Below are 13,484 nucleotides of genomic sequence, written 5' to 3'. Positions count from 1 at the left end.
AGGATGTGTGGAGAGCTCAGGTCCCCCTGGGAGGGTCAGTGGGCCAGAGGATGTGAAGACGTTGGCCAGCTGTGCGGGTGGAATTCTGCCTGGGCTGGGAACCAGGATGGCTGCAGGGCGGGGGCTCTGCTGAGAGGGACTGAATTTAGTGGGTGACCTTCAGCCCAGCTCCCGGTTCTCCTTGCTTCTTTCCAGCAATCTCCATCTGTCTCCTTGAGCTGGGGAGAGAGGGGAAGGAAGAGGCAGGTCTACACTTGGGTGGCGGGTGGAGGTGAGGGTGGCAGAGGGCCCTGTGGAGCAGGGGTGGGGTGGCCCTGGAGACAGACAGGTGGAGGAGCGGGCAGTGCGAGGGGCATTCCCAGAGGGAACACTGGCTCCTCCCTGGGAAGGACGGTCCTTCTCAGTGCCACGGCCTGCGGTGGGCCAGGCACGGAGCTTGGCCTGAGATACCTGGCCCTGGCGTTCATCGAAATCCCTGGGAGGGGGACACCTTCTCTGATCGCAGGCGGGTGGCCCTGCCCTTGGACAGAGACCCAGAAAGTGCTGCCAAAGCCCCAGACAGGCATTTTGGTGGGAGTGGTGCTGATGGGAGGCGGCTCGGGGGGCCACCTAGAGGAGGTGCAAGGTGAGTGGGGATGTGCGCTGGCAGTGATCCGTGAGCAGGGAGGTCCCTGTAGGCACCGGGAGGGAGAGAAGGAATCATGGGGCCTATGGGAGGCAGCGGTGGCTTCCCTCCCTGTGCTCATCCCAGCGTCCTGCCTGTGGCGGGGGGCACACATGTGTTGCCAGGCTGAGGTGGAGGGGCTGCAGTGTCCTGGGCCTTCCACCCGCCCCCAGCTGAACCCCCCTGGCCCCCGCCAAGGTGCACGGAGCTGCATGTGCTACGCGTTGTTGCGCTGGGGGCTGGCCAAGCCCTGTTTCCAGCGTCCTGATCTGCTTTCCTTGGCGTCCCTGCACCTCACGCCTGGGGTGGCCTGCCGGGCCCCCCAGGTCCAGCCCTCTGTGCGGCCTCGCAGACCCTGACACTGGGAATTGCTAGCCGCTGGACTTGGTGCATGCTCTGGCGGGATGCCAGCACAGCAGGGCCGGGCCAGACGCCTCTCCTGATGGGAACCCAGGACGCCTGGAGTCCACACCTGCCTGGGAGGGAGGATTTCAGGCCTGGTGGCCTTTGGGTCATTCCCTGTGTGTAGTACGACACTCCTCCCTATTGTCCTGCTCTCCTGTGTGTGGGCGTGTGTGTGTGTGTGTGTGTGTGTTGAGAGACTGATGGCTTGATTGATTGATTTTGATTTCTGCCCAGGGCTGTGCCTCCTGAAATGTCCGCTATTCTGGCTCCTGGAATACTTTTGAACAAATATGGGATCTATGAATACCACCCTGAGCACAATTTCTAACTTCACAGTTTATCACCCACCCGCCCCCACCCCGCAGGGCCTTCTCTCTCTCATAAGGTCTTTCACAGCACACATTGATTGAGTATGTATTATGTGCCAGGTGATGTGCTGGGAACAACATGTAATTTATCTCCCTAACAATTGAGATAGATGCTGTGGAATTACCTCAAATTTACAGAGAGGCTGGTTCACAGAGGTTAAGCAACCTGCCCAAAGTCCCACAGCCAGTAAATGGCAGGGCCAGAATTAGAGCCCGAGCAGTCAGGTTCTAGAGCTTGTGTTGAAGTTGTGGCCAAAGGAAGGGGGCCCTTCTGACTAGGGAACAGCATGAGCTTGCAATGGGAACGGGCGTGGGTCTGCTCCAGCGTTGGGGAGCGCAGCCTGCCTGAGGCTGAGTGCTGGGTTTGGGGAAGTAAGCCCTGATGTTGGGGAAGATGGGGCGGGTCACCGCAGGTCTGACCAGGACTCTTCAGGTAGAGAGAGCCAGCAGCTGGGGAGCCACATGGTGACTGTGGGTAGTGATGCTGGTTCTGGCTCTGGGTGTGGGCAGATCAGAAGTGGGAGAACAGGCATCCAGGGAGGCTCTTGAGCCAGGGGTCTGGGGTGAGGCCCTGAGGATGGGCGTGGTTTGGAGAGGAGAGGCACAGAAGGGGCTGTGCGTCTTGCATTTGGAGGCGCTGGGGGACTGTGTAGCTCTGGGGTCTGGGGAGAGGTCGAGCGTCCTGGGAAAGGGCTGCAGCCAGGTGCAGGGTAGTGGCCCTGGGAAGTGGCCACTCTACGTGGACCTGGGCGGGATGAACAGGCCATCCGAGGGGAGGCCAGGGTTTTCTTTCAAGGGTGTGTATGCTTGTGTGTTGGGAAGAGGGACTGGGCAAGGGTATGGGGCAGGAGACAGTGTGGGGAGAGGGAAAGGGACTTGGAGAATCCGAGTGACCACAGAGGGAGTGGGCAGCATGGAGATGCTGTCCAGCTCCCTCCAGTCCCTCTGCTGGGCTCCTGGCCATGAAAGGCTGGTAGGCCTGATGTCACAGAAAGCCAAGTCTGGGAGGCTTGGCTGGGAGTGTGACTGGAGCATTTCCTATTCTTGTGGGGGCCTTGATCCCTGCTGGGTCCCTGAGCCCCTCAAACTGTGCAGGACCCCAGGAGGGGCTGCAGTGTGGCAGAGGTGGTGTTGGGAGGAGTCTGGCACCAGGAAGGTGGGCATCTGGTCCAGGGAAGATGGTTTATGGCCCAGTGGGTAGAGCCCACTGCTAATGAGGACAAGATGAGGGGACTGACCATCTAGCTTTGTGCCCAGTAAACTGATAGCTGGCTTCTGAGCCTGAGTGTAGACCCGCCCTATCCCTGGCCTCAGCCTGAGCCCTCTGCTTGCCTTCAGTGCAGTGGGAGCTGGTGAGAGATGGTGAGGGTGCAGTGCCACCTCCTCCAGAGCTGGGGACCAGCTCAGGGCCTGTGTGTCTCTGGCACCGGGACTGTCTCCAGCAGGGGGTGGACAGAGATGCTAGACTGGGACCTCTTAGCTCATCCCAGTGGTAGATCACCACTGGATTCTCCCTTGGAGAACCCCCTATAGTCCTTCCTTCTGTCAAACTCTAACCTCTTGGTTAGAGTTAGAACAACTCAAAATTCCATCTGCCGTGTCTGGTCTCCACTAGAGAGGGAGAAGAATTTCCCTGTGGACTGGACATTGGAGTCTGGGGATACTGTAGGAGAGGATGCACTACCTGGAGTGAAATCAGAGGATGATGGCCCAGCTCCCGGCAGCTGGGGAGCATTGTCTAGAGGTTTCCTGACCTTGAGACCTGTCCCTCTGGGCCTGTCTCCCGGTCACCCCAGGGCTCTGGGGTCAGAATCTGCCATGACCAGCTCTGTGTCTCCAGGGTGGCGTGGTGGACGACAGGAGTGAAGATTCCGTGTCTGTCTCCACCTTGAGCTTCGGCGTGAACAGACCCACCATTTCCTGCATCTTCGACTGTAAGTGACACTTAGAGGTGTCAATGGGTTGATACGGACGGGTGTGTAACCTTATGCTTCTGTTTTTATGGGGTTAAATGACCAAGTGTTTATGTGGGGGCTGTGGAGAACTGGGTCTGTATGCTTTTTGGTGGGTCAGTGTTTTTTGGGGGTGTGTGTGTGTTTGTGCGTGCGTGCCCATCTATATGGTGTGTGCGTCAACTCTAAGGTTGAAATTGGGCATTCAAGGCCCTGTGTGTTCTGGCTGCCCACGTCATCTGTGTGGCCTCTTCTCCTCCTCCTCCTCCGCCCCCTCTCCCCAGCTCTCGCCAGGCCCAAGGACACATCACTCAGGTGTCCACCTTTAAGCTGTGGTCTGTTCTGATCCTGTGAGTGGCTCTCTCCCACACAGTGTGACATGTGTCATTTCTATTCAGCCCCCCTGTCTGCTGCCCTTCCTAGGGACAGGAAGAGGGCCACCCTCCCCTGTGGCCCCAGCTCTTAGCCACCCCCAGCCCCTCACTTGGCATCTGTTTCTTCCTCGGTGCAGATGGGAACCGCTACCATCTACGCTGCTACATGTACCAGGCCCGGGACCTGCCCGCGATGGACAAGGACTCTTTTTCTGGTAGGTGGGAGAAGGGAGGAGACCAAGGACCAGGGACGGAGAGCTGGGAACTGAACTTCGGGCCTTTGGACCACGGATAACATGGCCTGGGCTTCTCCTGTAGGTGTGGGCTGTGTTTGTGGAGGTGACTGCTGTTGCCAGGGTCACTGTGGCTTCCTGGTTGTCAAGTGGCCTGTTTGACCCCTCTGCGGGGTTTGGCTTTTCTGACTGTCCCCTCCTCCTGAAAGCCCCTCTGGCCTTGGCCCCCAGGACCCCTCTCTCCGGGGTATCCTGTAGCCTCCTATTGCTCTGCCTGCTCCTGCTCAGTTGCTTCACTGCCCACTAAGCCTGCTGCTCCTGAGAGTCTGTCTTTGTCCTCTTCTCTGGGCACTGGGCTCCCCGCCACCCCCAGCTACGGTGACCACTAATGTCAGGGACCCTTCCTGGCCTTTAGTTCCTAGGAGCCCCTTATGTCCAGCCACATCTTAGCCATCTCCTGCTGGATGCTCCAGAGGCACCTCAGTTCATCTTGTCCAAACCAAACACCCCCCCCCCCCGCCCCGCCCCCCGATCCAGGCCTCCTCTGCATTCTCCACCTTGGTCCTGGTGTCACATCAGCGTGTGTTTGTTACCCATCAGGTTGGAAACCATCAGTCACCCAGTCCTGTTGATTCTGGCTCCTGAATCTTTGGAGATGTTCCCAAGAACTGGCCTTGCCCCTTCTTATCTGGACACTCTGGTCGTGTCCTGGCCTCCCTGCTGCCTTCCACACTGCCCCAGACGGATCTGGTCAAGTCACTCCACTGATTTCAAACGTAGACACTGGTGGATACATCCCTGCCTCTGCAGCCTGGCACATGACTCCTGTGTGATCTGACCCCTGTGGACCCTGCCAGTTTCATTTTTCCCTAACTCCCCTCTGTCCACTAGCTCTGGCCCCACCAACTTCTGTCAGCATTTGTTGAGCTCTTCTGTAGTCCTTGCTTTTGTATTCAGTGTTCTCTCTGCTTAGAATGCATTCCCTCTCTATTTTTAACCCAGCAAACTCCTATTCATCCTTCAAGACCCAGCCCGGATGCCCTCTGACTCTTCCCCAAGCTGAGCTGGTTAGCACCAGCACTTGGCCAACACCTTGCCAGCACCTCTCTCAGAGCCCTGACCCACTGCTTAGAACAATTGCTGTCCATCTTTGCCACATCCTTCCCACTATGACCGTGAACTCCTCCAGGAAGGGAACTTGTCTTACCTGTGAGCCTGCAGCACTTGATGTCTAAAGAACTAACACTTACTGAGTGCTCCCTGTGAGCCCAGGCCCTTTACTGACATTATTTCATGTAACCCTTGCAACTCTCCTATGAAGTAAGTGTTTAACATCCCCATTTCACAGATGAAAAACTGAGACTCAGAGAGCTTAACTAAGTTGCTTGAGTTAAAATAGCCGACAAGCGGCATACCACCCTCCAAATGCTTGCTGTTTAATCGAGGAGAACTGAGTTCTTCCATGAGAGTGACCCTCTGTTCGCAGAATGGCACCGCAGCTTATAGCCGTCCCCCTGTCTCCTTCCCAGTGTCTACGTTTGAAATCAGTGGAGTGACTTGACCAGATCCGTCTGGTCCCCCCTCTCCTTGGGGGACCACTCTGGTTCCTCCTCCTCAGCAGCTATGCTTCCCTGCATTCCTCTCCTCTCAGTGACCTGTTCTCCAGCCCTGTACAGCCAGGCACAGGGTGGACGGAGCAATTTCTCTTCTGTGCTTTGGGTCCAGGGTCCTGAGAGCGCCCTCTGCAAAGCATGTGCAAAACCAGCGCAAAGGGGTTGGCAGGCCAGCGGAGACGGCTGCGCTGTAACTTCCTGGGAAACGTCGCCAGGATGCTCTCTGACAATTAGAACATACCCTGAGAAAAAGAAGTGGATAATTCAGAACCTTGCTTCCTCCTCCTTTGGGGAGGGCACGAGAGGCGGGGTGCAGGCGGTGGGTTTGTGTGGGGTGGGCAGTGAGGTGGGGCCCCGGTGGAAGGCCCCTTGTCCTCTGTGGGCCGGGCTGGCGGACAGCCCTGCAGGGAGGGGACTCTTCCAGGGGACCCACACTAGGAGCCAGCGTGCACCTCTGGGGACTGCGGGCGAGGTCAGCCTGGTCCTGCCCTGCAGAGACGTCACACTTTCCATCCTGGCCCCGCCCCCTCCCTCAAATAAACATCCCTTGAGCTTTGAGGGCACTGCCCAGGGCTTCCTCAGAGGCCACTGGCTTCTGAATGAAAGGCCTGATTGAGCAGCTGCTGGAAAGGAAAACAGCAGCCAACACGGTGAACCTATAAAACCCAGAGTGTTTATTTTCACTCCCAAACCCTAAACCAAAGCAATTTCTTCCCTGGAACTGACCCCGGGGTGGCTGGCGGCCGGAGGCTGTGCATGGCCACCGGCTGGCATTTCTTGGAGGAAACTCATGTATGAATCTGGAATGTCTGGGGCCACGGGAGGGTCCGGCACAGACTCTGTGGCTGGTATCATCTTCCAGCCTGCCTGCCAGGTGTCTGCAGTCCAGAGGACTCTCTTCGGGCAGTGCTCTGACCTGTGGCTCTCTGGGGCTCTCCCCACTGTGGGGGGCTCCCGTGGCCCGAGCTGTGCTCTCTGCTGGTCTCCTGGATGGTGGGCCTTCAGGCTGCTCAAAGCCTGTGGCTGTGTCTGCTTCCTTCTCACTGGATGAGGGTTTGGGAGGACACGCAGGAATTGCCCAGGAAACACTTGTTGACTAATATTAAACTCAGTCAGGAATGGGAGACTGGAGATGTTACTGTCCAGGCTGCCTGAGGATTTCACCTCGGGTGGGGTTGGAGGATATGACCAGCATCAGTTCTCTGGACCACTGGAAGGGTGTGTGTGGTGTGTGGTTATGTGAGTGTGTGTGGCCTGTGTAGTGATTAGGCATAAAAAATGTAAAATGATGCTTAATTCCAGTGAATTCTCTTTGATATTGGGCTGGGGTTCCCACCGCTTGGTGAGCTTCTGGAGTCTGCAGTGGGTTTACTTTGAGTGGAAAAGATATGACTTGAGAGGACTTAGAAATCACATGTCCTCAACACCATACCTAATGGGCAGCATCGCTTCCCTAAACAACATCGTAGACTGGTATTTCTCAAAGGGAATCGAGGAGGAAGCTATTTGCTTTGCCAAAATGTTCCCCAGGGAATTCTGCTTTGCTACTCCCCCAGCTGGGAACCACTGCTGTGATTTGAGGGAGCCATAAGCTCTCCTTACAGAGCTGCCACCAAGACGGACAACCACATTCCAGAGGATGACCCTTGGCATGAGGGACTCAGAAACTCCTCTTTGAGAGTCTGACAGGTCTGTGGGCTCAGAGTGCCTGACCTGGCTAACCAAGCAAGTGAGAGATGGCGAGTAGACCAGAGGCCAAGTATTAATTTACAGGAGTGGGGTCTCCGTCAAAAAAGCAGAAGGTCCTGTGCCCTCTTTGCTGGCCTTGTGGTTCCTGGGAGGTCAAAGCTGTGTGCCAGTTGGGTGGTCCTGAGGGGTGTTGCTGCCCGGCCAGGCCACAGTGAGGTCTGTGGCTGCCCCTCTGCTGAGGTCATCTCTATGGGGACCAGTGCTTTTGTTTTCCCCCAGATCCAGACTCTGTCCTGGGTAGGGCTGAGGAGTTCGTGCTTTTGGGCCTCCCGTGTCTGGACTCCATTCATGGCACACCCCTACTTTTGAAGCACAGCTTTCTGTTAAGGTTGGCTCTGGCTGGGGGAATTCTCCTGATGAGCTTAAAGAGCTGTTTTCTAAAGTGCATTGGAGGCTTGTGAAATGCTCCACTTAAAAAGGGTTCCTGAGCAAGAGAGACTGGGAAACACTGCGCACTTAAGAGATTTACAGTGCACAGTGGCATTGAGAGGCTCTGTGGTGGCTTCAGGAAAGGAGCCTGTTGGGCTTGGTTATGCATTAGTTAGCTCCCCAGAGAACTCACGTTTTGAAGAACACATTTTGGGAAACACTGATCTACAGGATTTGGTCCAAATTGCTCAGCATGAATCCAGGACTGCTTGTGATCTGCCACCTCCTCCTCCCTCCTCTGTCCCCACTACCCTGGGTGCCCCTGTCTTCCCCTCAGCCTCTCTGACTACTTGCTGTCTTGCAGATGCCCATGCTCTTTGATGCCCTTGTCCGTGCCATGCTGGGTTCCTGGGATGCCCCCTTTCCTTGGTCTGCCTTGGTTATCTCCTCCTTCTTGAGACTCAGAGTAGGAGACCTCCTTTGGGAAGATTGACTTGTTGCCACCAGGCTACACGGGGGCCCCGACTCCTCGCACCTTGTACACGTCTCTATTAAATTGCACATCACCTTGCACTATAGCTGTTGCTTAGTTACCACTTCCAACCAGTGGTGATGGTCCTAAGAGCCTGGGTCATGTCTCATTGATCTTCGTATTCCCAGCACTGAGCTTCCCTACCACATGCTGGTCAGTCAGTACTTGTATATTGGATGAGTGATGGATTACAAATAAGACTGGAGTGAACATCTTTGTACATAGAGCTTTTTGGTTAATTTGGATGATTCCCAGGAATATGGGAAACAGGGTATAAACAGTTTTATGTTTTTCAGGGCATATTGCCCAATTGCTTTCCTGAAGGGTTGCTGAATTGCTGCCAGCCATAAAGGAGAGTACCTATTTCGTCAAATATTTGCCAACACTGATTTTATAATTCTAAACAATTTTTCTTAATTTTATAAGGAAAATACTGGTGTATTCTAGTTTTCTTTGCACTGTCTTCATTACTAGTGATTGACTCGACCCTCTTTTAAGGCCCCTTTTCCTGTGAGTGTGGCAGGGAGAAGGAGCACTGGATTAGGAGTTAGGGGATCTAGTCCTGGCCACGTGTGAGCGTGGGCTAGTGACTCAGCATTCCTGGGGCAAAGCTCCCTCTTTTGCCAAGTGGGATGACACCGCTTGCCCTGTCCTCCACTCTGGTGGTCTCAGCCGGTTGGTGGGAAGGCCCATGAGGAAAGCTTAGTGTATTGTGAATGCAGAAGGGTCCTTCCTGGAAGCCTGAGCAGCAGAGATGCTGGGCGCAGGGCTCCAGGTCCAGCAAAAAGAATCACCTGCCTGGGGCCTGGTGACCGGTCCCTTGCTCTCTCATGGTGATGGAGTCCAGTAGAATCCTTGTGTGTTCATGGCTGGAGCTCCTGGTGCAGCTTGTCCTCAGAGAGCTCCAGTCCAGCTCTGGGCTGCTCCGTAGGGCTTGGTGGGTGAGGCCTGAGGGCCGATGCTGCCCCTCTCCTAGGGGAGTGGCCCTGAGGGGAGTGCTGGGCTGGGATGGACCAGAAAGAGCCAGACCCTCACCTTCCCCTCCACCTCTCCTTGGCATTTGCCTCTCCCTCCTCGTGGCTTTCCTAGAAGAGGGATGTGTCTGTGCGTCTGTCTGGCTTTCCTTGATCTGACCACCTTGCTTCAGCAACGCCCCCCCTCACCCCGCTTGTTTCTTTTTTTTTGGAGGGGCTGGGCCCTGTCGGGGGAGAGGCCAGGCCCAAGCACACAGTAGCCCAGTGTCTGAAGCCCCAGGCCTCCAGGCCTGCTCTTTACAATGCCTTTGTTGTGTGTTTTTTCCTCCCATGGGCGGGCGGGGTGCGTGTGTGGATCTGGGTGATTTTTGTTTGAAAGCCACCCCTTCCGCGTCCCCCCCAGCGCTGAGCTCATTGCCTGCGCTGATGGGGCTGCTGGAAGGAGTCAGCCTGCTCGGGGGCCAGCGTGGGGGGTGCTGCCAACACCAATACAGCGTGCACAGCCGCTACAATGTGCAATTGTGATCTTTGTGTAAACGCGGTCGGTCTGGGGCCCGCGCGCTTATAAAAATAAAGCATTGGGAAGCTCGGGGGGCGGGAACAAAAGAGGCTTTTTCACCAGTTCTCTAATATGGTTTTATTTATCGGAACGCGCCCTCTTTCTCTTACTGGAACCAGGGAGAGGTTCTCTGCCGAGCTTGGAGCTGATGGTATCACAGCCAGACGGTTTCATTAAATGCACAGACGCCGCTGGGCCCTGCCAGGGGCAGGAGGGGAAGGGCTCGAGGCCAGCCCTGCCAGGGCCGCTGCACCGAAGGGGGAGCCCCATGCCAGGGAGGCTACCACCTGGTAGGGGTGACGAGACGTGGTGGGCATGTCTCCCCTGCCCCTTTCCCTGCCAAAGGCCTCCCAGTGTCCTCTTCTACCCCCAAGAATCAGGTTCAAAACCAATTTCATGCAGGAAGCCCTCTAGGATTAATCCCGCTGTGCTTTTGTGCCTGAAGGCTAATGAGCTGGTCTCAAGCTGGTGGCTGCCTTCTTTTAGCCAAACCCAGTATTGTTGAGCTAGTGAGTGCCCATAGTGTCTGCCTCCTAATTTAGATTCCTCTCACCCTTAAAACTAGCCCCTTGGGAAACAATCAGAATCTTAAACCCTGCTCCCCCCATCCCTTGATGCTCAGACTCCCATTGCCCACCTTAACCTTCCTACCTCTTCTATGGTCACTCTCTGCCACCTCCTCTGCAGTGGCTGTGGTGTGCCACTTGGTCTTCTTAAGGCCAGGGAGCCTGTCCGGCTCCCTCCCTTTGTGGGGAAGCGCTGACCCACATCCCAGCCCCACGATTGCAGCTGGACATCCCAACACCCTCTAAGGCCAGCAGGGCAGAGGCCATTATTACCTCTGAGGCCACTGAGGCCCTCCTGAGGTCACACAGGGGGTTGAGGCAGTGTTGGGGCTGGACAGTGGGGCTCAGAGGGTGCAAGGCACTGCAGGATGGAGCAGGTGCCAAGGGTATAGGGCATGTGTTAGGGCATTTGGGCTCAACCCTCTCAGACATCTAGCATTCAGCTGCCAGCTTCCTGCATCCCTGGACTTTCCTGTCCACGTACCCTCAGCATCTGGCCCTTTGAGTCTTACAAAATGGCCCCAAACTGGACCATGCCCCCGGGCTGATGTCCTAACGGGAGAAGTTGAAGGAGTTCCCTCCCCCGAGCCCTCTGCTCCTCTCCTACATTACACGCACTCATTCCCATAGGACCTTCTCTTGCATTCCTTTCCAAAGTGTGGCCCTGGAAGGCAGCATTAGTGTCACCTGGGAACTTGTTAGAAATGCACATTCTCGGGCCCCACCCCAGACCTGATGAATGAGGCTGTGGGGTGGGGCCCAGCAGTCTGTGTAAGCCTTCCAGGTGGTTCTGCTGTACACTCACATTTGAGAACCACTGCCCTAGAATCTTCTCTAGTAACTCCAACTTCCCTTTGGGACTAGGCACAAGGAATGATTTGTGGGTAGGTCCCAGGCCAGCATGGCTGGGGCTGGCAGGCTGGCAAGGAGTTTGGGGAGCAGCAGGGAGCTGTGGGGGCCTTAGGGTTCCTCTGACACCACCCACTGCCAAACAGCTCTTGAGTCCATGTGCTTCTTTCTAGTGCCCCATCCTTCTAAGCCACCACCTCTCTGCCTGGACTGTTGCAGTAGCCTCATAACTGGTCTCCCTACACTCACTTCTGCCTACTCCATCTGTTCTCCATGTGGCAGCCAGTGTGAGCTTGCTGAAATGCAGACCTGGGAATGCCATTCTGATGGCACCAACATCTCTGCTCTACTGTCTCATCCTCAGGGAAACCAGATCCCTCCCTCATACACTCCATTGCAACTTATATATATTTTTCAAAGCACTAGTCAAAACTGTAATTTTATATTTGCTTGGATGGATTATGATTTTGCTCCAATTGTATTCTCAGCCCCTAGCACCTAGCCCTTAGCCTGGCATGCAGGAGGCACTCAATAAATGCTTGTTGGATGAATGATGAATGAATGAATGAATGAATGAGCCATCGAGGCACTCACTTCCTCCAGCTGGACCTTGCCCCTAGCGGCCAGCCCAAGAAGGAGCCCAGAAGGGAAAGTTCTCTGGATCTTTGTGCCCACTTGCTTGGATCCAGGCTCCATTTCCCTGTGGTGGCCCAGCAGACTGGCTCATGGAGGGCCAGGAGAGCCCCTGGGGAAATGGGCTCTAGCCTGACGTTGCTGCTCCCGAGCGGCAACCACACCTGGGCTCCAGCTTTGTGCCCACGTGACCCCTGAGCAGGCAACTCTCACGGTCTCTGCTGTGTCCTGTCCCCCTTCACTGCACCTACACAGATCCCTACGCGATCGTCTCCTTCCTGCACCAGAGCCAGAAGACGGTGGTGGTGAAGAACACCCTGAACCCCACCTGGGACCAGACACTCATCTTCTACGAGATCGAGATCTTCGGTGAGCCGGCCAGCATTGCTGAGCAGCCGCCCAGCATCGTGGTGGAGCTGTATGACCACGACACCTATGTGAGTCTGCCTCCCTCCCTCCCTCGTCCCCTCACTGCCCACCCCCTTCAGGGCCCAAGGGGAGATGCCACTGGGAGGGACGGGTCCCTAACCAGATGGGTGCTCCCTAAGGCTGATGGCCTCTCCCCTGACCCCACAGGCTAAGAGGGGTTAAAACTATTTTAGAGTAATTAAAAATGAATTGCTAGCTGTGTCCCTGGCAGAGAGAGGGGCAAACTTGGAAAGGGCGCTAGGCTCTGGATCAGGAGCCTGGGGTTTCTCTGCCTCTAACTCGCTTTTATGATCCCCGGCCGGTCCCTTCTCCCTATCAGAGGGCTGTTTTGACTCCATAAACATTTATCGAGCATTGCCTCCTGCCCTGAGTGGCCCCTCACTTGGGATTCCTAGTCTAGGTAGGAGCCAAGACTCACCCACAGAGCGGAGAATCTTTCAGTGAGACAACGTGTCCCCAAGTGCCATGTGTTTCTGTGACACTAGCAGGGCCCTCTTACAGAGCTGTCTGACAGAAATTCCTGTGCTGATGTTCGAAATGCTGTCCAAAATGAGGGCCACTAGCCACATGTGGCTACTGAGCAGTTGAAATGTGGCTAGTACAACTGAGGAACGAAATTTAAAATTTTTTCTAGTTTTAATTAATTAAACTTTAAATAGCCACAGGTAGCTAGTGGCTCTGGTTTGGACAGCGCAGCTCTAGAAGATTCCAACGAGGGAGAGAGATCGCTGTGGGCTGGAAAGTGAGGGAAGACTGTGGGGAAGATGGGGCCCTGGAGGGAATGTGAGACTGGGGTGTGGGAGGAGGCAGAGGGCCTTCCAGCACAGCATGGGGGCTGGTGGGAGACTGAGGAGAGGGGAGGACAGGCTGGAAGGAGGAGAAAGGAGTAGGAGGCCAGAGGAGCAGGGGAGTGACAGGGTCAGAGCAATATTCTAGAAAGAAGAAGGGGGGTGCTATTGAAAGAGAGAGACCGTGTGGGTCGAGGGGTATGTGGCAAAGAGACCCAGCCTGAGTTGGGGGTGGCAGTGGATGAAAGGGGAGAGAGCAGGGTTTGGTAGATGTTTTCAGAAAGAGTTGCCATGACTGGATGTCAGGTGCCCTGGGAGAGTGTGGAGACCAGGGAGTGGGGGAAGGTGATGCTGTTTAGGGTGCCCCACCAGGTGGTGGGGGCCGACTTGCAACCTCTTTCCTCGGGAGGAGAAGCTGGCTCCGTGG

The 13,484-nt window shown here is 55.7% G+C and overlaps 1 protein-coding gene across 16 annotated transcripts in view; it reads left to right on the top strand.

Moving 5' to 3' along the window:
- The window catches only part of DYSF (dysferlin), a 203,296-nt gene that overhangs the window by 115,353 nt on the left and 74,459 nt on the right, over nucleotides 1–13,484 (top strand). For all 16 annotated transcript variants that reach the window (XM_004435553.3, XM_004435548.3, XM_004435559.3 and 13 more), the window contains 3 exons: nucleotides 3,278–3,371; nucleotides 3,901–3,978; nucleotides 12,096–12,277. In XM_004435553.3, the coding sequence (XP_004435610.1) occupies nucleotides 3,278–3,371; nucleotides 3,901–3,978; nucleotides 12,096–12,277 (354 nt within the window). The remainder of the gene's footprint in view (nucleotides 1–3,277; nucleotides 3,372–3,900; nucleotides 3,979–12,095; nucleotides 12,278–13,484) is intronic.

The sequence above is a fragment of the Ceratotherium simum genome, chromosome 11, assembly GCF_057802395.1.
Source record: "Ceratotherium simum simum isolate JZ-2026a chromosome 11, ASM5780239v1, whole genome shotgun sequence".
NCBI classification, from domain to species: Eukaryota; Metazoa; Chordata; class Mammalia; order Perissodactyla; family Rhinocerotidae; genus Ceratotherium; species Ceratotherium simum.
This window is presented reverse-complemented; position numbering and strand designations above follow the sequence as displayed.